This window comes from Myodes glareolus, chromosome 2 (assembly GCF_982192425.1).
Source record: "Myodes glareolus chromosome 2, mMyoGla1.1, whole genome shotgun sequence".
Taxonomy (NCBI): domain Eukaryota; kingdom Metazoa; phylum Chordata; class Mammalia; order Rodentia; family Cricetidae; genus Myodes; species Myodes glareolus.
Genome location: NC_142027.1, coordinates 136,398,334 through 136,425,792, shown reverse-complemented (window position 1 = coordinate 136,425,792; position 27,459 = coordinate 136,398,334). Strand labels below are relative to the sequence as shown.

General features: G+C 51.1%; 1 protein-coding gene across 2 annotated transcripts in view; it reads right to left on the bottom strand.

Annotated features, from left to right (window-relative positions):
- Rnft2 (ring finger protein, transmembrane 2) overlaps positions 1 to 27,459 on the bottom strand; it is a 57,026-nt gene that overhangs the window by 26,021 nt on the left and 3,546 nt on the right. For both annotated transcript variants that reach the window (XM_048422666.3, XM_085681270.2), the window contains exons 4-7: positions 23,472 to 23,941; positions 20,120 to 20,196; positions 16,107 to 16,207; positions 11,016 to 11,169 (exon numbers count right to left, since the gene is read on the bottom strand). In XM_048422666.3, the coding sequence (XP_048278623.1) occupies positions 11,016 to 11,169; positions 16,107 to 16,207; positions 20,120 to 20,196; positions 23,472 to 23,941 (802 nt within the window). The remainder of the gene's footprint in view (positions 1 to 11,015; positions 11,170 to 16,106; positions 16,208 to 20,119; positions 20,197 to 23,471; positions 23,942 to 27,459) is intronic.

Below are 27,459 nucleotides of genomic sequence, written 5' to 3'. Positions count from 1 at the left end.
TTCTGAAAGGTTCTTTGTTGTTGTTTGTGGGACTAGGGAGAAGGCTCAGTTGGTAAAGCTTTTCCTTCCATGGAAAAAGCCAGGCGTAGAGGCAAAGTTCTCACAGTCCCAGTGAGTAGGAGGTGGGAGGCAGAGACAGGCAGACCCCGAGGCTCAATGGCCAGCCCACCTAGCCAAGGTGCTGAGTTCCTGGCTGAGGAGAGAGCTTGTCTCAAAAAAAAGTTGGATGGTAGTTGAGAAATGACAGAGGTTGTCCTCTGATTTCACATTTGTGCCATGTGTGCATGCACAAGCGTGCACAACCCCCCACCTAAATAAAATAATAATTAAAAGTACTTTGCATGTTTGTTTAATCCCAGGCTGACCTTGAACTGGAGACCCTCCTGCTAGGATGAGGAGTGCCCATTTGTGCTTCTGGATGCTTCCCTGCCTAGGGAAAGCATCACCTCAGCCCGAGGCTGTCACCTTGCATCCTCTTTGCTAATAAGGCCACAGTGTCCACTCCGCTGTTGAGTGTTCTCCTAGGTGTCACTGTGAGATGCAGGTGTGCCTGACACCTCGGCCAGGAAGTGGCAGAGATTGTCTCTCACGTGGGTGTGTCCTGTCTAACCCACGGAAAGGCCATCTGAGCAAGAGATGGCATTTCCTGGTGGCAGGAGGGACTTTTGCCCACGGCTACAGTGTCACCATTGCCCAGGCTTCCAGGCTGTTCTGTAGATTTCAGATATGCTCACCCTGCCACCGCTGAGCCTCGTCCTTGCAATAAAACTCTCAAAGCACAGGTGTGCGACTGGTTCTATTTCTCTGCTCTTTCTTCTGTTGTTACCAGTGATGTATTTAGTTCACACGTTTATGACCTGCCATGTACCAGACAGCGCTCTCTCTCTCTCTCTCTCTCTGTTTTTGGAGACAGGGTTTCTCTGTAGCTATGGAGCCTGTCCTGGAACTAGTTCTTGTAGACCAGGCTGGCCTCGAACTCACAGAGATCCGCCTGCCTCTGCCTCCAGAGTACTGGGATTAAAGGCGTGTGCCACCACCACCCGGTGGCTCCATTTCTCTGGAAAGAGATCCATCTGTCTGACAAAGAATCCTTGACTGATTCCCACCAAAGTCATGGAGATAAAACTGCCCACTGCGCCCAGGCAAAAATGAAACAGCAAGAAGGGAGCTACTGGGCCAACGGAGGCTGGGAGAGACGGGCAGGCTGGAGTCATGCCCTGGGTCCACATTTAAACCTCAGCCTTTCCAAAAGACAATGACTTAGCCTTCATCAGGCCCGGCTTCTGGCCCACCCTGAAGATGAGGCACATCACAGTCCCGCTAAAGCAGCAAGAAATACATGGGAAAGTGCAGCTTGTATCCAGCCTTGGAGGCAACACAAACTGCTATAATCAACTAGGGCGGGGGACCCGCTGGGATTCTCCATTAAGTGGAAGATACTCAATCCAACATTTCCATCTTGGCTGGCCACGTTAGAGAAACCTCGTGCGTGTCTGCAGGGATGTCGAACATTGTATTTGTCTTGTTGGTAAAAGACGAAGAAACAGTTTTAACATCACAACTCAACTGGGTCAGCTAACCCTGGGAATATTACACAGCACCGAAAAGGAATGAACTGTGTAGGCCAATGGTGTGTGCTCAGATCAGCCAGAGTGTCTGCAATGATCCTGACAGTAGGGCACATCCCTGAGGTTGGAGGTAGAGCCTAAGGGTGTGTATTTCCTGCTGGTTGCCGGCAGAGCTAAGGCCAAGCACACACATGTGTGGGAGTGTGTGTATGTTTGTGGTGTGGGTATATGTGTAAGCAGACACCAGAGGTCCACATTAGGTGTCTCTCCAGTTGCTCTCCACCTTATGTTTGGAGGCAGTCTCTCACTGAACACTCACCAATTGCCTAGACTGGGCTGGATGAGTTCTGGGGGTCTGCCTGCACTGTGTACCCTTCTCCAGGGCTGGGGTTACAGGTGTGCGCTGCCCTGTCCAGCTTTTAGCTGGGTGCAGGGCCCAGAACTCAGAGTCTCCTACTTGCAGAGCAAGAACTTTCCTGACTGAGTCACCTCCCTAGATGCTGATGGCCGTCTTTGAAGCTGCTACATCAGTGGCCATTTGCTGGGCAGTGGCTGAAAGTGACCAGCAGGGGCTCTGGTTTACAGATATGACAAGGAAGGAGGGAGAGGCCACGCAGACGGTGAATGGCAGCAGGACTCTGGCAGGAAATGCACAGCCTCTGGGTCCCACCTTTCAGCCGCCAGATTGTTTCCTGTGTGTGTTTAGTTGGAGCCATCTCCGGGGTCAGTGAGATGGGAGCCAAGAAAAGCATGGTCCCCTGGAAGAACACGCACACACCATTGCTTCTGTGTGCACACAGCGGCTATAAAAAGATGCAAGGATGGGATTTTCACTTCTAGAAGGAAGAACTGGGTGTCCAGAACAGGAAGAGATACACACAAGTGAGCATGTATGTAAGCCTTTGAGCATGTGTGTGTATGTGTGTGAGCATGTGAACATGTATGTGTGTATATGTCTGTGGAGGTTTGTGTGCATATGTGTATATAAATGTAGACACTGTTTTGACCTTTTAACTCCATGATTCTATTAATAGTAACAAAATAATTCTATGGTAGTAAAAGGTAGACACCCAGATAGATACAAAAGATCTTCTAGGAGGAGCAAAGGGCTCTAGGAAGGCGCATCTGCAGGGTACGATTCTGTCTGTCACAAGGTCTCACAGAGTGGCTGGTTTCAGGACCAGAAACTACTTTCTTTTTAGAGACAGGATCTCACTATGTAGCCCTGGCTGGTGAAGAGCTCACTATATAGACCAGGCTAGCCTCAAACTCAGAGATCCTCTCTCTCTGCCTCCTGAGTGCCCAGATCAGAGGCCTGCACCACCATGCCCAGCTTAACAGCAGAATTCAGTTCCTCACAGTGCCGGAATGTGGGGGCCAAGTGTCTAGAGGGCTGGATCCTTTGGAGGTCTGCCTCCAACCTTAAAATGGCCGCCTCCTACCTCTGCACCCATCTACATCCCGATTTCCTCTTGACATAAGATACTAATAAGGATCACACTGGGTCAGGATAGGAGGTCCCTGTAACCTCCTGCTATATCTGAACTCAAAATATCTACCTTGCAACTGTGTATTTAAACACTAGGTACCCATCTGAAGGTGCTGTTTTGGACAAGGAATGTGGGGTGAGGCTTGACGTGGGGCGTGACCCCACTCTGTCTTTGCTTCCTTACTGCCTACATTATGTAACCTCAAGCTCCTTCTGCCATATTCTGAAGTGTTGAGTTCCATCCCCTGGACCACATGTAGATGGAGCAAACAGACACCCGTAAGTTGTCCTTTGACCCCCACATGTGTGCTTCAGCATATGCACATACACACACTAAACAAAGACATATAATTTAAAAAGTTAAAAGTGCAAATACACCCATATGCTGAGGGACACATTTCAGGCTGTCATGGTAGGAGCTGACCCAGGGCAAGCAAACACTTGACCCATTCTTTCATAGATTTTGTAGCCTTGCTAAGTGGGGCTGGAGAGCTGCTGGCAGTGGCTTTCTCCTCCCTGACCTTCAGGGGGACAGCGGGCAGCCTATCAGTGGGTCCCCTGGAGTAGTCAGATTGGCAGAGCCCTCGCTCACCCTGATGCAGCATGCCCTGTTCTGCTGTCTTGTGCTGGCATCATAGATGCCAGGCTCTGTCTTCAGTGTCCAGTGGGATAAATGGTCCCACCGAGAGGAGGAAGCTGAGCAATGGGTAAGTAGCTAAGGTCACCGGCAATAAACAAGGAAGCCAGGACTGAAGTTCAGCTTGATGAGTCAAGACCTGGGTGGAATCTGACAAGTGGCCTGCAGAGGTCTGAAGACAACTTTCTGCTGTGATGTGTCCTCCATCAGAGAAACTAGCAGAGTGACCCCTGCCAGCTACATGTATGCAGGGATCACCTCCACAGGTGCTATGACCAGTACCTGCAAGGAATTATCTTAAGGGAAGAAAGGTTTATTTCAGTTCACAGATGAAGATGTAGTCCACTGTGGCTACAGGGGCTTGAAGTGCTAGCCACATTGTATCTATCCATGGTTAGGAGCAAGAGGTGAACGCTGGAACTCAGTGTGCTCTCTTTGTCTCTCCTGTTCCCACTTTGTCCAGGACCCCAGCCGACAGATGGAGCTGCCCACATTCAGAGTAGGTCTTCGCACTTTAATTAGCCCAGTCTAGAAACTCCCACACAGGCATGCCCACATGATGTAGACTATTAGTTTAACACGTAAAGATGTGTTGCACCTGCTTACCTTGCCTGCCCAAGGCACAAGACTGCTCTAATAAGAGGATGAACAGCCAATAGCTAGGCAGGTGGCATGGGCAGGGCTCCTGGGCAGAGACAGTAAGTAGGAGGAAGAGGAATCTAGGCACAACAGAGACAGAGGGAGACGCCGGGGGCCAGTTAGCCAGACAGACATGGAGGAAATGGGGAAGCAGGACATACAGAATGAAAGGTAGAATGAAGAAGAATAGAAACAGGTTAAGTTATAAGAGCTAATGGGACAAGCCTAGGCTAAAGACCAAGCATTCATAATGAATAAGTCTCCATGTCATTAATTTGGGAACTGGCTGAAAGGCCAGAGAAAGAGCTTGGATACACCCACAAATGTGTCTCTTAGGGAATTTTAGATTCTGTCAAGATGAAAGTCAATATTAACCATCATAAGCCCGCCCCTGTCAACTAGACACCCCCGAACATGTCACTTATTCCCATAGGCTCATGGCTATCTCATAATGACAAATTCATTTACCGTATTAGTGGGAAGTTGAAGTAAACCCCATTCTAAGAATGCGCTAGAACGGTACTGTCCAGCAGGAATTTTGGCAGTTGTGGTAGGGAAAGAACTCAGAATACCACAAACATTGGACAAGCTCTCTGCCACTGAGCTCAAGCCTCAGCGCTGGAGACATTGTATCTATGTTGGCTGCACAGGGACAAACTGCATGTAGCTGCTGAGCTAATGTGGCTGGTGCAGGAGAGGAACGTCTAGGATTCAACTCCTTCACATGCAGAGAGTACATGCGACCTGTAACCGCCACATGGGGCCAGCACAGCTCTAGAATCCTGGGTCAAGGGGCATTCGTCTATTCCTAAGAACAGTAGCGGGGTGGGGAGATGGTGTCATGTGAATTCGGGTTATTTCAGCCTCTAGTTAGGGACAGGGTGGGCATGGGTGTGAGAAGTGATGTCCTTGGTCACAGAACTCAGAAGGCTGAGGCGGGAGGACTGAGAGCCCCTGACTAGCCTAGACTACATAGCGCTACCCTGTCTCAAAGGGCTCACGGCTAAGCCTGACGTCCCGAGCCCAACCAGGGAAACGCACGAGGGAAGGAGTGCAGTGACTCCCGCAACAGTCTGCTGACCGCCAGCGTCCTCTGTGGGCACGGGTGCCCTCCCGTAAATACATGCAATACAAAACCAGAACAAAACAAAGCACACACAAGCGAGAAACCACAGAATGGCATGCTGGGTGTGTTGGCAGAGGAGCGAGTGAGCGAGTGGACAACGGCTAGGAAGGCGTCTGCTCAGCTTTCAGCTTCCGGTTGCAGCACGGCCCTACAAGTGAACTGGAACCAGACAGGACTATGGGGAGGGAGAGGCTGGTCCAGCCTCAACCCTGATAAGCAAGTAGGGTAAGCATCTTCTCAACTCAGCAACTACACTGTGCTCGGGACAGAAACTCCTAAGACACAAGGTTTCTGGGCACGGAAGCTCACACTCTGGTGGAGGCGATGCAGGGCAGGGGTGGCAGACAATCGATATAGACAGAACAGTCTGATACACATGAGGAGAAAGTTCATGATGCTGACAGGGCGGGTCACCACGGGAAGGTACAGCTGTGGGACCAGCAGGATGATGCTACCACAGACAGAGGGGATGGGAAGCATGAAGGGCTGGTCTAGGTGGAGGGAGGAAGAAGGACGGTGAGGAGAGAGGTGGAGAAGACGCCATATCTGGCAGGCCCAAGACACACGAGCTGCATATATTATATGTGGTTAATTAATTGATTAATTTGACGTGGGCAAGCGCTCTACCAGCTTACACCCCGGCCTGTTATACGGGCTTCTGATGATACATGACAGTTCAGCTCAGGGCCAGGTGTGGTGGCTTACACCCAGGATCCCAGTACTCGAGAGGCTGAGGCAGGAGGATCAGGAATTCAAAGCCAGCCCAGGATACACACTGAAACTCTTTCTAAGAAACAAATAAATAAAAGCAAATGGCAGCTCAGGACACCAGGCCAGGGTGACCATTTGGAATTGAGGTTGAGGAGCAATGGCCGCCATCTTTGCCTCATTTGAGCCGCTATTTTTAACCCAAGGAGCCTGACTCACGAAGGGGCTCCTTTGTGAGGGTCCCTGACAGATCCTCTCATGCTAGGAGGCATGAGGGAATTTGGGAACTGGTCACAGCAGAGGGATGATTAAGAAAAGGAAGAAAATGAAGACACCCCCCAAGTCCCCAGGCAAGGTGTCTCACTCAGCCTCACGTCAGGCCATCAAACGGGGCCAAATACCAGAGGCCTCCAATATCATAATTGCAATATTCAACCAGCCCTCTCTCTCGGTGGACGGCATGGAGGCCGGCACAGGAGCATCTGTGCCGAGGGCCATTAGGGGTCCCTGACAGATGTGTCTCCCCCACCCACCCCACCCCAGCTGCAGAGGAACACCCGTGGCTTTCTTCCTCCCAGACAAGGATTGATGAGGATTCTCGAGAGCTCTCAGACAGGCAAGAAGAGGCTGCAGACCTTTTCCCAGCCTGCAATTTATCTTGGGAGGGCCATTCACATCACTTGTTACAGGCTGGATTATGCTCTGACCTGGCACATTAATCTCTCCGAATAAAATAATAATCATCAAGGAAGGAGCTGGACAGTTGCCAGGGAGGCATTAATAACTGTCACCACACCTCAGAGGTATGTAAAGGGTGTCAGGGCCCACATCCACCCCTGGTCCAAACAGTGCCATCTGAAGAGGAGGGAAGACCCTCTAGCCTGGTTTGGGGGTAGACAGGGATTTTGTATCCATGGACCTGACTCTTAACTAGCTCAGAAGAGCTCCCTAAACAAACCTAGGACACTAAATTCACTCAGGAAAACCATATTTGCATTCCTACACGCAAGAGATTCCAAGCAGCATCACTCACACTGGTCAGAAGTTGGGATGCAGCCCAAGTCCCTCAAAGAACAAATGGCTAAGTGAACGTGTGGGATGGGAAACAGTCACGGAAAGAAATGAAGGTTGAGCCGTGCTACTGTGTGATGGTGGTGTGTTTTCTTGTGTGTGCGTGAACATGCATGCATGCATACATGTGTGCCTCTGTGTGTGTGTGTGAGGGTGTGTGTAATGCACTAATATGAGTGTGGGGTACTCTACCAGAGAGGACAGGGAGGGATCCTAGGATTATCCTCTATTGCTCTCTTCTTTTTCTGCCTGAGAGAGTCTCTCACTGAACTGGAAACTCGCTGTTTGGGGATCTGTCTGTCTATGCCCTGCAATGCTGGGGTTACAGGCACCTCAGTCCTGCCTGGTGTTCCCGTGGTGCTGGGACTTGAACCCAGGACCTCTTACCCACTGAGCCATCTATTTCTTAATCCTGTTTTGTTTTGTTTCTTTTGAGTAAGGTTTTACTGTTCCCAGGCTGGCTCCTGCCTCTGCCTCTTGAAGGCTAGGATTCCAAGTGTGTGGGCTGTGCCAGCCTAGGCTATGATGCAGATACACTCGAAGACGTGAATGTTGGTTAACAGCTATGACAAGATTCTGCATGTAGGAAGTACACAGAGTGGGCAAATCCGCAGACAGAAGGCAGATTAGTGGTCTCCTAGGACTGGCGGGAGGAGCCCGGGGTGGCTGCTTCGTGAATGCAGGCTTCCCTCCGGGGTGATGGCAATGTTCTGGAACTACACAGGGGTGCTGGTTGCACTGTCACCGTACAAAATGTCACAGAATTAATGACACCCTTTGAAATGACTAGTGGTTAATTTTATGGGAATTTTACCTCAAATGCAATATTTTAAATGTCTAAGACAACTAACTGTCCTTGCCTTAAGAGGCCTCTATGCACAAGGACAGCTGAGAGAAGGGCCCTGCTCATGACGGGCTGAGCCACACTCCCTCTTCTGTGACTGACCTGTGGTCACCACGAGGTCTACAGTCTTCGCTACATTACTTAGTTCCGTCTGTGTGATGAGAGGTCAGAGCCCCTCCTCCCTGGGGACTGTTGAGACCAAAGACGACCATGCGCTGGGAGACTCTAACTGCCACCGAGAAGGGCTTTGTCCACGGTTTGCCTGAGACATCCCCTGTGCCTTCGACATAGCCCACTCCAGCAGCCTCTCTGTAGAGTTCTTGAACAGACAGCCTGCCGGAGACACTGTCCAAGAGGACAAGGCACATGACAGTGGACACTGCTGTGTGTCACCACAAATGAGGGACCATGAGCTGTGGGGAGGCCCTTCTGCCTCTGGTGTCACACTCTGCCATCTGCCTACATCTGGAGCAGGTGGGCACAGTGTCTATGTCCACCCACAGTAGAAAGTCACAGCGTTCAGACTTGGGGATAACTGGGGGGGGGGGTGACTTCCAGTCACCCAGAAGTCACAGGAACAGTCCTGACTGCTCTTCAGTTTCTGACTGGGCAAGTCACCAACCCCCCTCCCCGTACCACAGTCACCAACCCCCCCACCCCGTACCATAGTCACCAACCCCCCCCGTACCATAGTCACCAACCCCCCTCTCCGTACCACAGTCACTAACCCCCCTCCCCATACTACAGCCACCAACCCCCCCTGTACCATAGTCACCAACCCCCCCGTACCACAGTCACCAACCCCCCTGTACCACAGTCACCAACCCCCCTCCCTGTACCACAGTCACCAACCCCCCCATACCACCATCACCAACCCCCCCATACCACAGTCACCAAAGATGTGAGAAGGGGTGAGAGTCATGACGAGATCAAGTCCACAAATGCCAAGTGCCCTTCAGGTGGTTGACAAAAGTCACCAGAATGGGCAGGAAAAATGACCTCTATTGATAGTCTGTTCTCAGGGTCATTCAGCATCAGTTGCAAGCTCTGGCAGGGAGTCTGCCTCTCCCGCCTTCCAGGATGACCCTGCAGACTGTGTAGAGCCAGGAGGCTCCAGCAGTGACAGGTGCTCCAGTGAGTTGGGAGAGGGTAGCCGTGTCTGCTAGCTTCTGCCCCAGTTCCTCCCTAGCCTGCACTGCTGCGCTCCAAGCCTGGTTGTGGGACAAGAGAAGAGTCCTGAAGGTGGGATGCCCTGCCTGCAGGGGGCTGGCCGAGGCCTGCATTCCTGTAGGGAGTGGCCTACGTTGTCCAAGCAGCTGATGGCTGCAAGCTATTCCTGGCTGAGGACATGGCCTCCGTGAGGAGGACAATATGACTCTCGGGTTCCTACTCACTGGAGTAAGAACTTGGAGGGGACAGGAAAGTGGAAGCTTCCAAAGCCCTGGCTTTTCTAGTCCTGGAGTACAAAGTCACCATGCAGTAAACACGAAGCCTGAGAAACAGGCACTTGCCAGGACTCTGCAAATAAGGAAAAGCCCCTGGATTAGGTGTCATGAAGATTAAGTCATATACCTGGTGCAGGTGGAACACCCCAACCCGAAACTACAGCATCCCAAAGGCCCCCAAATCTGTAACTGTTTGAGCTCAGACATGAAGACATACACAAGTAGGAAATTTCTGCACCACCCTGACCTCCCATGACACACCGCAAGGGAAAGCAGGTGTGCCAACAAGATTGTCTCGCGTGGGTGAGACAGGTGAATTCCATGTTTATGCCCAGATCACACTCCCAACATACCTCCTTATGAATATGCATATAGTCTAAAAACTGAAAAAACGAAACAAAACAAAACTGTGATCCAAGCATTTTGGATGGAGGACAATGAACCTGTGCCACGAAGCATTCCTTGTAGTTTCCTAGGCACCAGGCCCAGGCGAAGCACATTCTCTTTTCCAAAAGCAACCGCTCCTGCGAGGTCAGCACAATTTCCAGCGGTAGACAGGTGAGAAGCTCAGAGAGGTTTCGTTATCTGACCAACCCTACACAGACAGAGAAATCTAGCCGGGTCCAGACATAAATGTGCCTGAGGCTGGAGTCCTTGTGTGTAACCACTGGCCATGCTAGTTTTGGGGGTCAAGTTCACGGTGCCTATAGGAACATGGCATGAACTAGACAGGCAGAGGGCCATAGTTATTACGACTGGGCCAGTCTGGCAAGGCAGCGGCTCAAGGCTTTTTAATGCTGAGTGGTTCCTTTCCCTACTTCCCTCTCTCTCTGCTATGCTTCCTGACCGACCCTGCTTTAGGGCACAAGGATGTGGCCTCACTCAAGAAAACCTCACCCAAGCCAGTGTGTGGTAGAGAAAGGAAAGATGCTCAAAGTGTAACCCCTAGTAAGTTGGGTCAGTTGTCACTCAAGACTGAGGGCCAATTCAACCCACTGTCCTTGGAGGTAGTGAGAGTGACAGCCCTCTGAGCTGAGGCCATTCCTCGAGACCCCGGCATCCAGAAGCATTCCCCGCTGCTGCTCATAGCAAAGCATCAGTGCTCTCATTCCCACCTCTGCCCATGGCAGGCATTACTAGTTGATCACAGAGCCCATCCCCTCTGAGAAGCAGTCACATTTACAGAACGAGTTTGTGGACTGTACAGAGTCAAACACTGTGAGTATTACCCTTTTCTGAGAGATGCAGGGCGCAGGAATGTGGACAGGCTTTGTGATCCTCCCTCAGGTAAAATCAGGAAAAAAAAATTGTCAAGGAAAGCTTTGAAGAGAAGGTACTGAGGGGTGCGGATGTAGGGGCATTATGGTGGGTGGAGGGCAGGCGTTGCATTAGCTTTGCTCCGGGTCTCTCCTCCTCTGGGAGGTGCCTGGAGCCCCACAACGTGCGTGCACAGTGACTAGGGCCTTGGTGGCAGCAGCCAGAGCTTACCTTGGACTTAACAGCCAGGATGATCTTCGGCAGGGCCACGACGAGGCACTTGAGGGCGATGGTGATATACTTCACCACAAAGTCGGCGATCCCCACGATCCAGAGCAGGTCAAAGAAGTCCAGGGTCTCCAGGTTGGGCTTCAGAAATATGAGGCTGGGGGTGTGTTCAGAGAATAAGTCACTCGCTTCGACCCTGGTCCTATCAGCTTTCCCTCAGGAGGGGACCTTGGAAATATCACCAAGGAAAGCACACCAGCCTTGGCATCACACCTCTGTGGCTGCTTCTTTAGCACGTATGACCTCTCTGAGCCTTAATCCCCTGGAGGTTTCCTCCATTTTTGTTATACGTATTCTTGTGTGTTCAGGTGCATGCGTACGCAGATCAGCGCCTGTATGTGTGTGGATGTCAGAGGTCAACTTCAGGTGTTCCTCAGAAACCATCCACTGTCTTTCTTTTCCTTTTTGTTGACACAGGATTACTGCTGACCTGGAACTCAGCAATCAGGCTAGGCTGGCTAGCTGGGGAGCCCCAGGGCTCAGTGCCCCTTCCTCCACCTCCTCTGTAATAGGGCTCTGGAAAATAACACAGGTCCTTGTGTTTGCCTACTGACGACCACTCCCCCATCCTGCTGCCCTCCCCTTTAGTTTTATGTATCCAAGATAGTCTTCGTAGAAAGGATGGAAGAGAGGAGGCATGGCGGGGAAAGCCCTGTGCTCTGTGCTAAGGTCCTTACTTCATGGATCTCATTAACCTCCCACCATAAGGGGCTCTGCAGGGAGCATGGCTTAGCTCACTCAGATGAGAGCTCACTCAGATGAGAGCTCACTCAGAAGCTCAACCACAGGATAACTCTACAGGGGTGTTCAGGACCAGACTTGCATTCATACCTAGGCTGGTCAAATTAACTCCGTGTCATCAGCAAATCAGGGCTCACTCCCTCTTCCCTAGCTTAGATGCCAGACCTGGATGATCACAGATGTACTACAGACCCTGCCATACAGTGGTGACGGGGGTGGGGGTACTGTCATCTACCCCATTTTTCAGATAAGGACACAGAGACACATGGTCAAGTTGTCAGAACACAGTCAAAACGATGACCACGGGGAACCGTGAGAGAGGTTCCAGGAAAAAAGGCTTTTACCTCAGGTGCATTTTGTTTCCTTGGTTATTCTTAGATGTGATTTTTGTGCCTCTTGCGACAAAGGTTTACATTTAATTTATAAGACAAGTTTATTCCCGTTGGATGTCAGAGCGTAGCTATAGAATCCCATCTGGCAAAAGGCTGAGCGGAGTGCTGTCCTCAGTGTACCCTGAGTCCGGATATGGCCCTCTGCCTTGCTTCCCTGCTTTCCCAGATATAATCTATACTATGTTCTGTAGGTGAACACGAATGGAGTAGTCCCCCACTACTCAGAATTAGGTATAAAAAAGGTTTCTTTATTTAGGGGCAGACTCACAGATCACAGTCCTCTACACGAGTGGGGAACAGGAACCGAATCCAGCAGCCAAGAGAGAGCAAGCGAGGGAGCTCAAATGATTTTTTTTAGTACCCAAGGCCATGTCCAACCTGGTCCAGCAACTCAAAGGCCATTGGCTGGAGGAGTTTCCCCAGCAACGTGCCAGACGACTGTGTTTAAATTGGTGTGTCCTGAGAAAGTTCTGGGAAAGGGCTGCTCTGTTACTACTTAGTAAGTGCTTACTGGTGCTTGTTTACATGTTTTTCTGAACTCAAACAACCTTCCTTGGATCACTGTTTTCTTCGTTACGTTTGCATGTATAAAGTACACTGAAACTGGAGTCAGGCTGTCTGCAGCCTTAGGCTGTATTAGACTGTAGTCCGCCTCGTTATTTCAGGTCCTCAGATCCCAGGAACAGCAGATAAAAGATCTGCACAGGTCGCCCGAAAAAGTGGACAGCAAGGGACAGAGGTGGATGCAGCCGAGCAACCTGGCTGTGAGAAATGCTGTCGATCAATTCATGCTGCACACTGCAGCTGCTCGCTGTGCAAACCTGGGGCACCTGTGCATGTCCAGACACCTGTCTGTGCCAGGCAGGTCACAATTTCCTTTGCCTGTATGTGGTCCTGTAAGCTGCAAACCCACGTCAAGCACGCTGAAACCCAGCGTGCTGTCTAGGACCCTGCATTTGGAATCTCACGCTCAGTTGCCGTTCTTATCTCACTGCCGGCACACAGCGGATGGCTTCCAAACTGGTCCCTGTCCATGGCCCACGCTTCGGCTCTGCTCTCCAACGTCCCATTCATAATTTCAACGGTAGTAAAGACATCTTGGCTTCTCTGTCATTCCAACCCTGATCTATTTACTTTGTTCATTTCACCTTCCCAAAGGTCCTAGGAAGGATGTTGCAGATACCAAGCTAAGGGTACCTCGGTATAGAGAGGTGGAATCACCTGCTCATGCTGCTTCAGCTAAAGTACGACACTAGAATCAGAGTCAGGCTGTGGGAACTGGCTTCTCTCCTCTACTTGCTGGGTTTGAGGCTCTGGGCAAGGGGCCAGCAAGGCTCCTACCTGCTCCTCCACCACTGGGAAACTCCTAGTACACACAGAGAGATGCTTTCTAAATGCCCGGCAAATCTAATGGGGCAGAGAGGGGTGTGGAGTAAGGCCCGTACTCTAGCATCCTGAGAGTCCATGCTGGTAGCGCCTCCTGTTGACTTCAGCACCTCCATCACAGCCCTGCCTCTGTGGGACTTCTCGTTCCAGCTTCAGTGGCCATTCCTAGCCTCCAGGGACAAGTCTGAGGCGCTGGCCTCAGTCCCAGAATCCGCTCTCACCCTTTCCTGGGGACCCCAATGTCACTGGCTGATCTCCACCTCAGGTAGACCTTGCTGCTGAGACACAGTCTTCGTACATGGCTCAGGCTGGCCTTGAACTCACCATCCTACCCTTCAGCTTCAGCCACCCTAGTGAGGGGATGACAGGTATGTGCAACCCTCTGTCTGGATGACTTTTCTTCTTTGATTTTGTTAGTGGTGGCGGTGGCAGTGGTAGCAGCTGTGTATCCCCACGGCCAAGCCCCACATTCACTCATCTCCGAAGTCGTCTTTGCTCATTAATACTCTTACTGTTACTTTATTACAAGTCTGTCTTTTAGGTGCCACCGAGAACAGTGAATGCATATAATATCAGGGAGAGGAAGGCAGATTTTAGTATTTTTTTTTACTATTTTTTTAAAAAAAAATATTTGTTTGTTTATGTGTATGGAAGTGTGCCCTGCATGAGTTTATGTGCAATCCCTGCATGCAGGTGCTCACAGAGGCCACAGAGCATAGCGTCTGCAGGCACCAGCGTTGCAGTCTGCCTGCTGTGCTGTGCACGCTGGGGACTGAGCCTGGGTCCTCCACAGGAGTAGGAAGCCCTAACCATTGAGCCAGCTCACAAGCCCCTATTTTTATTTTTGAGTGTCTTGCTATGTAGGCCAGGCTAGGAGTTAAAAGTTATCCCCAACTACATCTTGAGCTTGACTACATGAGATCCTGTCGCAAAAAACAAAGTGCCCAGCCTCGAGAACTTCAGTACAGTACCGGGAAACAGCAGGCTTTGTGAGGTCTTTCCACTGTAACAACAGAAGTTACAGCAGTGGTTGTGGGAACCACTTGGACACAGCTGGAGACTGGGCACCCGAGCAGACAAGGTCTGGACCTGTGCCCTCCCTGCTGCCCTCTCGGCTACTCCCCTGTGCTGACAGTTTGACTCGGCCCCGTCTCACGGAGGCGCTGAGTCTGCATCCAAGAACACAAAGATGCTTTACAAAACAGCACGAGTGGGCAGCTGGTCCCAGCTGCTGGGACCCTCCACCTCCTCTGCCCTTCAGCAGGACCTCAGCGTTCAGGACCACAGGACCAGCGCCGAGAGGGACAGCATGGATGCTTAGGCCATCTGAAGCCCCCCCCCCCCCCGCCCACAGCTTCTCTTCCCCAACCTGCCACAGGCACGTTTTCACAGCAAGGGGGAACCATGATAATCCAAGATCCCACCTTGAGTTCGCACCCTGTCCAGAGCCCACCCCCCACCCCCAGGAACCCTTCTGACTGTCACCCGTGGTGAGAACAGTCTGGTGAGATTCTCCTAACCTAAGTTCCACTTTCCTACAATGAAGCGATGTTCACCCCCCGCTCACAGCACCACTCTTCCTCCTTAATGGTTGCTGCTAACACACACCCACCCCCCCCCCCAGAAAGGATGCTGGGACGTGTGATTTTTCCAGCCTGTGGTAAAACCCAAGCAATGGGCAATCTGCTCCTTTGGTCATTTATGTGTGTGGCTTCACATCCACGTTCACACTGTGTGTGACTTCATGACGATGTTCACACTGTGAACCAGTCTCACTAGCATCAATGTCTCCTCTCACAAAACACCAGAACCAATTCAACAATAAGCCATTGCTTCCTCTTCCCCAGGTCTGATAACCACCTCCCCTCTTCTCTCCTCCCCTTCCCTTCCTACCTCCCTCTCTCCTTCTTTGAGACAAGGTTTCCAACTTGAAATCCTCCTGCCTCAGCTTCCTTGTGCAACAAAGCAATATTTTGAATACACAGTCATCACTAGGTGCCTGTGAAGGATTTGTTCCAGGGAGCCCCAAAGATGCCTAACTCTAAGGATACTTGCCTATAATTTGCAAATTATCTCAGACACCCTCACCAGCCAGATTTTAGAGGACTTTTAATACCCAATGCTATGTAAATGCTATGTAAGTACCATGTAAACATTTGTCCTGCTGTGTGGTTCAGAGTTTAGCAGCCTGGGCAGAGCCTGCAGGCATTCAGTCCAGACTTAACAGTTTCCTGAGGATTCTGTATCTGCAGCTACTGCTCCATAGGGGCAGAACCCACAGCTATGGAAAGTTGATAGTTCAATAGAATTATTACTAAAATTAACTCCACATGGTCTTACTCTTTGCCTTCATGTGACGGTTGGAAAAGGTAAAGCTGCATATCCACTGGTGTCCTAGGTGAGTGTGCATGTGTGACAACAGGAGGAATGTGAGTTTAACAAAGGCCCGAGGCTGGTGTCCTTGCTCACTTACGGCCTTCAGCTGTGCACTCCAAGCCCGGGAATGCCCCCTCACCTGCTGTAGAGCTGCTGGGAGCTGAAGGTGTAGAGGACATACAGTGTGTTCCCTGCCAGGAAGGCCAGAATCCACAAGATGACCAGGACCGATCTCTTCTCCTGCATACAAAGGAAAAGAACCGTGAGGATGTGGTGAAGCCAATGGTGCGTGCAGCAGAACTTTCTAGAATGTTCTGGGATGAGTGGAAACTTTGCTGTTTCAAAGCTTTAAAGGAAGCAGGGCTGATGGTGAGGGGAAGGTTGCTGGTGTCTTCCTACCTCACTGAGACTCACATAGAAGGTGACAGGAAGGTGGATGCCTGCTTGAAGAACCATCTAGAAAAGTAAGTGCTCACATTCACAGCAGTCTCTGGAGTGACATGGGCCAGCTATACACCATTAGCCTGCATGTGATGTGACACACTCCCATTGGCTCCACCCCGCCTGGGAGCTGCCCGACCCAGGACAAACTACTTAAACAGGTTCGTAGCAGCATCTACCACACAGGTCCCTAAGATTGTGTGTCCATACACTACTTAGACCACACAGGTCCCTAAGATTGTGTGTCCATACACTACTTAGACCACACAGGTCCCTAAGACTGTGTGTCCATACACTACTTAGATCACACAGGTCCCTAAGATTGTGTGTCCATACACTACTTAGACCACACAGGTCCCTAAGATTGTGTGTCCATACACTACTTAGACCACACAGGTCCCTAAGATTGTGTGTCCATACACTACTTAGACCACACAGGTCCTAAGATTGTGTGTCCATACACTACTTAGACCACACAGGTCCTAAGACTGTGTGTCCATGCACTACTTAGAGTGCCTGGCACGAGTGTCCGCCGATGTTAGGAACTGGACACACACTTGGCATGGCGGCACACAAATGCAATCCTCGCATCCAGAAATAGAGACAGGACGATCAGAAGTCTGAGGTCACCCTGGGCAGGGTGAGACCCTGTCTCAGAACAGGCAAACCAGAGCCAGTGAAATAAATGGCTTTGCAGGTACAAAAGTCTGCTGTCAGGCCTGGGGTCTTGAGATCAATCCCTGGGACCAACACAGTGAAAGGAGAGAATCAATTCCTGAAAGTCGTCCTCCGACCTCCATTCGTGTGCTGTGCTGTGTGCCCCAACCCAATAAATAAACTAGTAAAACCTAAAACAAACAGCAAAGCCGGTAAGTGTGGCTAAGAGTTAGGCTGGGAGCGGTAGCCACACCTTTAATCCCAGTACCGAGAGGCAGGTAGATCTCCGAGAGTTTGAGGCTAGCCTGGTCTACAGAATGACACCCTGTCTCTCACATATGCAGAGGCTCCTTTGTCTTTGCCCAGCAGCTTCTGGGCCTGACAGCCATCCCAGAACATGTCCAGAGTCTGCAGAGAAGGGCAGGCTCCTGTCCTAGTGCCCTGGGAGGTAGGGTCCTGTGCTGCTGACCCTCCAAAGTCAGTCTCTTCCTGGCCCAGGGTGGCTGCTTTGCTGGAACAGATGAGGTCATAGCTTTCCCACTGATCCTTCCTTGCAGTTTCGGTAAATGTCTGAGACCTGACCCAGAATCCTGTGCTCTGCTGTGAAGCACATTTCCAGAGAAAGAGGCTCCCATTATGCCAAGAGTCAGGTTAATGACTGAGGAAGCACCTCCAGGGGCCCGGAGTGGGTCAGTAAAGTGTTGGCTGCACCAGCGTGAGTTTGATTCCTCAGCACCTTCAGAAGAAGCCAGGCGTGGTGCTGCGTGGAGCTGCATTGGGGAGGCAGACACAACAGTGCCCCTGGAGCTCACTGGCACCAGCCTCGTCCATCAGTGAGAGACCCTGTCTCCAGAGATAAGGTGGACAGCAATGGGGAAGACAGTACACAGGACACAGATACTGATCTCTGCTCTCCACACACGTGCATGTATGCATGTGCACACACATACCCAGAAACCACCACCAACTAACTGACAACTCCTGTCGGTGAGATTTGGTCACTTGGCAGCCCCTTCTCCCCCAGCTTAGATTAGAAAGGTCCCACAAAGTCAGGAGGGGAAGGAGGAGAGACCAGGTTCTAAGATTAAGGCTAGCCATGGTGGCCCTGCTCACAGAAGAGAAAACATGCATGTACACGGCACTCAGGCTGGAGAAGGAGGATTCTAAGTTCAAAGCCAGCCTGAACTATGAAGAGGGCTAAGGGTCAGTCTAGGCCACATGCTGAGACTACGTCTCCTCCATGCCCCCCCCCACTTCAAAACAAACTATGCATGTACAGACATAATGTCATCTGTGTATTCACGGAGCTTAAGCATCCCAGGGGCCTTATCCAGGGATCTAGGCATTCTCCTGGTCCTTTACAGCTGAGCTCAGGCACCATGGTGATGACATCGCATTGACACAGGGCCAGTCCCCAAGGTCCCTCTCTATGGGAGGCGAGTCACTCTGTAGTTTTCTTATCAGAAGGGTTGGCATGAAGACGAGAGGGTCAGGAAGAGGCTCTGGCTCATCTCCAGCTCTGGACCTCACATGCAAAGGGGGCCCGAGAGGCAGCCATGCTTTGGGTAGAACACAGGGGCTATCACAGGGTCACCGGCTCTGCAGAAACAGTTCAGGGCTTTCCACAGGCCGTGCGCCATGTCCAACCCCTCTATGCTTTATCGTACTTAGTCATCTCGTGGGTCTGAGCCGGTAGCGTGCCTGGACTTACGGGGGGTGACGCTCTGATGCGCCCATTCCAAGTTGAAAATAATCAATGACAATTCTTTGGACACACTCGGCCTGCTGAACAGCCCTGTTTAGTAGCCCAGCACATTGCAGCATGTAGGTTGTCACCCTCTGGGCTGGCTGGGAGTGGACCTAGAACTCCCGGCCTTCAGATCTTCCCAGTTCACACTCCTGAGTCCTGGGACTAAAGGTGCAGCTGCTGAGACCAGCTCAAGCCAGATGAGTATGTTGCTTTGCCATTGTCACATGGGTGAGCTAGCAGAACTCTAGGGAACCCCTTATCTAGAGAGGAGCCTGTGGCTGACAGCTCCAGGGCACACTACTGTGGGCCTGAAGGTGAATGAAGTTAGCTATTGACAGCTCCAAGACACCTACTATGTGCACGAAGGTGAATGGAATTAGTTATTGGTAGCTCCAAGACACCTACTATGTGCACGAAGGCAAATGGAATTAGTTATTGACAGCTTCAAGACACCTACTATGTGCACAAAGGTGAATGGAATTAGTTATTGGTAGCTCCAAGACACCTACTATGTGCACGAAGGTGAATGGAATTAGTTATTGACAGCTTCAAGACACCTACTATGGGCATGAAGGTGAATGGAATTAGTTATTGACAGCTTCAAGACACCTACTATGGGCATGAAGGTGAATGGAATTAGTTATTGACAGCTTCAAGACACCTACTATGTGCACGAAGGTGAATGGAATTAGTTATTGACAGCTTCAAGACACCTACTATGGGCATGAAGGTGAATGGAATTAGTTATTGACAGCTTCAAGACACCTACTATGTGCACGAAGGTGAATGGAATTAGTTATTGACAGCTTCAAGACACCTACTATGGGCATGAAGGTGAATGGAATTAGTTATCGACAATGAGTAGAATTATTGTTTTTTTTTAAAGTGTGTGTGTGTGTGTGTGTGTGTGTGTGTGTGTGTGTGCACGTGAGAGAGAGGGGGGTGTACTTGAACGGCAGGCATGTATATGCCAGAGCGAACATGGAGGGAGAGAGAGAGAGAGAGAGAGAGAGAGAGAGGTACTCGAACGACAGGCATGTACATGCTAGAGCGAGCATGTGAAAAGGAAGAGAGAGAGAAAGAGAGAGAGAGAAAGAGAGAGAGGAGTGTGTACTTGAATTGAATGGCAGGCGTGTATATGCTTGAGCGAGCATGTGGAGATCAGAGGACAACCCTGGGTATAGCTTCCTCATCTTCACCTTGCTTCCTACTCTGACCTTGGCCTAGGCAGGCCTGTGTCTCATCTCAAGTCTGCAGAGCTGTCAGATGGGAAATCAACCACTCTGGCAGTCACAGGGACTCACCTTCAATGACACCTGCTCCCGGAGGGTGGAGTTTGCATACGCGAAGGTGCTGGCCATCCCGATGCACACAGCAATGCCTGTAGGAAGCGCAAGGTGACATAGGGGACATGCTGGCTTCCACCCACTCAGACCTCTCCAGCCTAGCCTGAGACCCTGAGCAATGCTGGGGAAAGAATCATCCGACATGTCCCTGGAGTTGGCAAGTTAAGAATTGGGGGGAGAAAGATCAACTTCCAGGGATTAGGCTACGAGGCACATTGGCAAGAATGCTGAGCTCATCTGGGGAGTGGGTTTAGAGAGATGGGGGGCCACTGTGTGGTGTGGCCAGACCAGAGTTCAAATTCCAGCTCTGTCACTTCTGCTGTGTAAGTGCAAGCAAGTTACTGACCCTCTCTGAGCCCAAGTTCCCTCATCTATGTGACTGACAGACAGACAGACAGTTCACAGCAGTCACTTCACAGAGGTGCAGGCACACAGGGAACCTCCAGCAGTGACTGTGGGAAACCCTGTTTACTGTAGGACAAACCTGGAGTGAGTAGTAACACAGACACAGGAGGCCCGGGAAGCAAAGCAAAGCTAAGGGAGATGAAACTCTCAGCTGCAGGCGGCAGGCAGAGGAAGAATGGGATTGAACTGGCTGCCTTACCACAGTCCGGTCCGCAGTCTGCAGCCCGGGTGGGCTGGTTCCTGTGGAGTGACTTTTAAATCCTGCTGAGACCTAATGATGGCCTAGGACTGATTTCTAGTGTTGGGGGTTCTCGGGGACTCTCAGATCGACCGAACAGAAGTGTTTCTCTTCATTAGAAACAGGAAAGAACAGTTAACTCTAGTCCTTTTTCTCTTTTCCTTTCTTCTTTTTTAATATGTTATTTTTGGATTACACAGTAAACAGGGCTGGAGATGGCTCAGTTGGTAATAAAGGTGCTTGTTACCAAGCCTGACAATCTGAGTTCAATTCCCAGGACCCACAGTGCAGAAGGACAGAGCTGACTCCTAAAATGTGCCCTCTGACCCAACAGGTACCATTGTACGTATTTTTGTGCACATGGATGCACACATTAAACAAACAAATGTAAATTAAAAACGGATGGAGCTGGGCATCGTGGTGCATGTCTGTTATACCTATGACCCTAGCACCGAGGACAACGAGGCAGGGGACAACAAGTTTGATGTCTGTTGAGCTAACACAGACACAGGAGGCCCCGGGAAGCACTGTGTCTCACAATTGATAATGCTGTACCCGGGAATCACACAGCCCCAAGTCAGGCTTGTGGCACATTCTAGAATTCTAGCCCTGGGGAGGCAGAGGCAGGAGGATCCCTGCAAATTCAAGTTGAGCCTCAGCAACAAACATACACAGTTATAACAACAGCCAAGGCTACAAAGAGACGTTGTCATAAAAACAAAGCAAAAACAAAAAAAAAAAAAACCTTAGACATAAGCTTGGCAGGATTCGGGTGAGATTCGAGGACATGCTGGCTTCCATGCTTAGGAACAGCAGGGAAGGGTAGTGACATTGGGGCTCCAGAAAGGAGGGGGTGATAGAGTTGGCTAGAGCTCCAAAGAGTGGAAAATAAGAAACAAAAAATGGTCTCATCTTGAGATTTTCTTTTGTTATTTTTTTAATTGTGTGTGAGCACCTGACTGTGAGCTCACGTGAGCACGCATGTGTGGAGTACCTGACTGTGAGCTCACGTGAGCATGCATGTGTGAGCACCTGACTGTGAGCTCACGTCAGCACACATGTGTGAGCACCTGACTGTGAGGCTCACGTGAGCACCTGTGTGAGCACCTGTGAGCTCATGTGAGCATGCATGTGTGAGCACCTGATTGTGAGCTCATGTGAGCATGCATGTGTGAACACCTGTGAGCTCACGTGAGCATGCATGTGTGGTCAGGACAACCTTCAGGAATTCTCTTCCTCTATCACGGGCTCTGGGGACTGAACTCAGCAAACCAGGGTTCCAAGGCAAGCACCTTTACCCACTGAGTCACCTTGCTGGCCCTTGAAATTGTCATGCATGGGAAGAAGCAACTGAGTCACAGCCTGTCATACTGCAAGGCAGAGCAGCACCGTCAACATTGCAGGGACCATCATGAAATGATGAGTGTGTGCCAGGTGCTTGGCTAAGTACTACACAAGTCACTGTCATACTGAGTACCTATGATGTGCCAGGCTCTGTCAGGGTGTGTGTATGTGTGTCCATGTGTGCGTGTGTGTGATGGTTCTCTACATGGGTCCGGAGAACTAAACTTGGGTCATTAGGTTTGGTGCCAGGTGCCTTTACCTGCTGAGTTGTGAGGTTGGCTCTGGCTATTTGAACGTGTGGCAGTAATGAACACAAATAACCACACACTTGCAGTGCTTCCTCCACATGTGTTACATACGTGACCTCAAACACAGCTTCATCATGATTCCAAGAAGTATGTCACCCCTCAGCATTTGTGGGGAGTGTTCTGGGATCCCTGTAGACACCCAAATCTGCAGCTGTTTCAGTTGAAGGTGAAATGGCACAGTATTTGCATAAAGCCTACACACAGCCTCCTTTGTTAAATCATCTCTGTGCACACGGCAACAGAGACACCTTATACTGTAACATGGGTGGACTATGGTCTGGGCATGTTTAGCACAGACACTCCTTCTCCCTGACTGTTGTGTCTTCATGCATGTGTGGATGTGTGCACGTGCACCTGGAGGCCACACGCTGACATCAGGTGTCTCCACCTTAGTTTCTGGAGACAGGGTCTCTCACTGAGCCCGGCCAGTGAGCTGCAGGGGTTCCCTGCCTCTGCCTCCCACCATGCTGGGGTGGTAGGTGTGCCCCACCTGGCTGCTTATATGAGAACTGTGACTGAACACAGGTCCCCTGCTTATGGGGCAGACACTTCACTCCCTGGAGCCACCCAGCCCTTCCTCGAATGTCCCATGTGCAGTAGGTTGAATCTAAAGATGCAGAAGTGGGGTTTGTGAAGAGTGGCTGTCTGTACTCAACTCCTATTCGAAAGACACTTGGAACCGAGGCAGAGAGCTAAATAACACCCAGTGTCATGCAGCTGGGACAGGCTGGGGCTGTGGTTCTGACCCCTGAAGTCTGAGTTCTTAGTTATATCACGTAGCTCTTTCCAGCCTCCTGAGAGGCCAGTTAAACAGGGTTCAGAGGAGAAAACTGAGGCTCAGAGAGGCCAGGCCACCTGCTCAAGATCACACAACTGGGCTGGAATTTGAACCCAGGTCTGACTCAGAACTTCACGCGTGCATTCAAGCACGGTGCATCGTGGCTCCTCTCCTGTCTGATCCTGGCTCTGGGCATGCCCAGCCCTTCCCTGGAGCTGCAGGCCCACGGGAACTCACCCAGCTTGTGCTGGAAGCACAGTTTGGCCAGCAGAATGAGGATGAAAGGCAGTCCCTTCTGCAGCCAGCAGATCACAGCCTTCAGCTCGGACAGTGCGGGTGCTGGGGTCCCTGGCTGCTCGTCGACCCCTTCTTCAGAGTGACCACGGTGGTCCCCACCCACATGCTGCAGCAGGGAGCCCCCACGGTGGGCAGCATGGTGGAAGTGGTGGTGGGGCTGGCGGTGGTGGTAGGTGCTTCCTTCGGTGCTGCGGCCACCGGCCTCATCCCTGGTGGCTGGCATCGGGATGAACACGTCCCCGCCCCCTGCTGTGGAGCCCAGCACCAGACCTGCTGGGAAGGGGTTGGCAGGCAGGCCACCTGCCAGGCCTGAGAAGAGCGCAGGAGGGGACGCTGTCTCTGCCTTCAGGCTCTCAAATACGCCACCCTCATCCACGCTGGCCTCGGGGCTGAGAGCCTGGCTGCGGCTTCTGCAGGATGGAATAGCAGAAAAAGCCCACATCAGACCTGGCCCCAAACTCACACTGCAGGTGCAGACTTGACTCCACTATGGTGTGTGGAGGGAAAGGGAGCCTGCATCATGAGAACTGGATGAGGTCATCAAATATAACCACCCGGATTAAGTCTTGGGGTCTTTATGTTCAGAGGGCGTAAACCAGAAAGAACCAGATGGTCAGCTGTGTCACTAACATCCAGAACTGTCAGCGAAGCACAGTTTCTTTATAACCTCCTTTCTTTATAACCTCTCCTATCCAAGAGTGGTCTGTTTCTGCCACTGCTATGAGGCTGAAAACTACCACCCGCATGGGACGGTGGGCACGAAATGCCAACAATGTGGCGGACCCAACTGTGTCTCCCCTCAAAACGCTGGGGGTAGCCTGAGTCCTTGAACCCCAGAATGTGACCCAATCCAGTATGGCAGATGTCCCTGTGAGGAGGGGTCAGGAAGAGACTTCAGAAAGCAAGTCTCTGGGTGAGTCACCAGAGGCACTAGCTCTCCTCAGCTTGTCATCCTGCATTCGGGAGGCTGGGACAGTAGACTCCTTAACTTAGGGAGACCCTATCTTGAGGAAGTGGGAAGAAGGCTGGGGACTGTTGCTCAGTGGTAAGTTTCGGGTCCACTGTGTTTCTGAGTCATGAACTCCTACCACTAGCCCATGTTAGGTATACACAATATCCCCATTTCACAGATAAACCAATGGAGGTACACACAGACACAGGAACTTGGTCTGAGGTGAATGGCTGGTGAGGGGTAAGAACTAAGAAGTTGATACCAGGTGGACCAACTCTAGAACCTACATTTATGTGTTTATTTTTGAGACAGGCTCTCATCTCTCTTAAGCTGGCCTCAAACTTGCTATGTAGCTGAGGCTGGCTTTGAACTCTCAATTCTCCTGCCTCCACCTCCCAAGTTCTGGGGTTACAGATGTGCATCACCACATCAGGTTTTGTGTAGTGCTGGGTGGGGATTGATGGGGCTTCCCGAGTGAGGCGAGCACTGTGTCCACAGACCACAATCCAGCATTGGGCTCGCTTTCTCAAGCACCCCACTCTCCATAAAAGCTGCAGGATAAGCACCCTACACTCTAATCTCACACTGAATGTCTCACCTCTCAAGGGTCTCCTGTTTGAGGCTGCCATGGTCACATGACACGCTGTCCCCTAGCCCTGTCTCACCCCATCTAGGTGACCTCACCCTGTCTCCATCACTGCCAGCTGACACATCTCCTTGATGGGAAGGCAGGAGCCACCTCTCACTAACCCAGGGAAGTGCCTGCAGAGGACTGATCTCAGTGGTCAGTTTATTGTCCACCCAACACCCTCAATCCTGGTTGTGTGCTGTCCTCACTGTGTGGAGCCCAGGACAACTGCAGGTGGCCCAGACCCATCAAAGACCAAATGTGTCAAAATCTTTGGAGTGGGCCCTGTACCTCGACTTCTCAAATCCGCTGGAGATTCCAGCATGCAGTGACAGGGACAAACTTGAGTGCTTAGCCCCATTTGTACCTTTGCCAGAAAGCATACTGCATCTTGTACAGAGTATGTTTCGATGTAGTTTGAAGGAATGAGACAGAGAGTCAGAGCTAGTCCCAGAACAATCAAGGTTACATAAAGAAATCCTGTATCTCCAGAAGAAAAAAAAATGCTTAAAGCATTTGCTTGAGCCTGGTATTTACAAAACTCATCTGATCCCCTTAATTGTTTTTATCCCTGGAAAACCTATTAATGTTATACAGGATGCTGAGACACACAGCAAGGAACAGGTCGGTCTGGAGGACTCTCAGAGCTGTTTCCTTCACAAACTGGACTTCACGGTCCATCATCCTAAACCTGGTACAGCTTGGAGAAGGCTACCTCACCACTCTCCCCACCGGGCCCCCTCCCTGGTGGCTCCAAGGCCTGGGAACTGTGTGGTCCTCCTCCCTCGGGCCCTGGATAAAAATACTGATGACAGAAACGGCAACAACAACAGGCACCATGGCTATGTGTCTCGAAGGAGCCAGGCTTTCTCTGCATTTCAAGAGCTTGGCTCAGAAAGCACACATTCTGTCGGGTGCCCAGGCCTGTGTGGATGACCCTACCATCCCAGGGGATGCTGGAAAGCCTCTCCTAATCCCTGAGCTCACCTGAGTTCCTGAGGCCCCAGGGAACTTCAGCACGAATCGGGAACGCTCAACCCACCAAGGGATTTTTTTTTTTAGTTGGCCTCCCTCCCCTCAGCCCTTCTCCTGTCTCCAGCTGGGACTGTAGCCAAAATGGGAAAGAATATTCCTTGGGGGTTGGAGCTGCACTTCCAACTTAACCACTTAAGGGCAACAGCTCAGAGGGCCCAGGGGAATGGATCCGCTTGGGTCGAAGAAGGTAAACTATGACGTCAAAAAGGGGCCCAGAAGATGGGTTCAGAGGTGAAGGTGTCTACTGAGTCTGATACCTGGGACTCAAATGGTGCAAAGAGAGAATGGACTCCCACAAGCTGACCTACCCACCTGCCATGACACAGGCACCTGCCCAAATAAATACAGAATGTAATTAAACATTAAAGTGCAAATTTTGATTGGAACAAATGGACCAGAGGTCAAATCTTAATCCTGCCGTTTCCTGGCTTGTGTGACTTTAGCTAATGGACTTGCCCTCTCTGAACTCCAGTTTCTCGTCTTCAGGATGCTCGAACGGAGGCACAGAGGATGCCCTCAATGCATGGTGGACAGTATTTTTTTTCTGCCATGATTTCTGCCCCCAAAGATGTTTGAGTTTACTTGAAAGAAAAGCTGTCCTCAGCTCAGGAGATCCGATCAGGCACGCTAACTAACCGTAAGAGAGATGCTGCCTCTGTGCATCCTCGTGCTCAGGAAGAAGACACATTCCTTCACCCTCAGCAATGCTGGCATGCACCACCTTTCTACGGCTGGAGAAACTCAGACCTGGAGGTGCTGCTTCCTGCCAACGGCACTACAGCTGCTGTGTGTGTCCACTATCTGGGCCGATGAAAAGGCCCGAGACTGGATAAAGGTGTGGCTGTTCCTTCCTGAAATCAGGACTGCTACACCCAATCTGCACAAGACTGAACCTCACAGAGGGAAAAGCAGAAACCACTTCCCTGCCTCCTGTGCCCCCACAGCTACACACGGTTCCAGGGGAGCTGGTTATATATATGTGGGCGCTGGAAGGTTCCCTGAAGGGAAAACTCCAGCGTAGCAGCCCTGCTGGGATGGGCTTTTTGGTGATGCATCTTCCTTTGAATCACTCAAGGTCCCCAGAAAATGGCCCCAATAAAGTCAATGGTTCACACACAGCCTTCTAGGAAAGAGGAGGCAGCTCTCAGCAGGCACAGGTCTTCCAGATCCCTGATCTTGGACTTCCCAGCCTTTGTAGATAGATGCCTGTGTGGCAAGAGGCAGGATGGACCCCGTGCAGTGTGCAGTGTACAGTGTGCAGTGTGCAGCGTGCAGTAGCAGCTAACGGAGGCCAGGCGTCTCTGAAGGAAAAC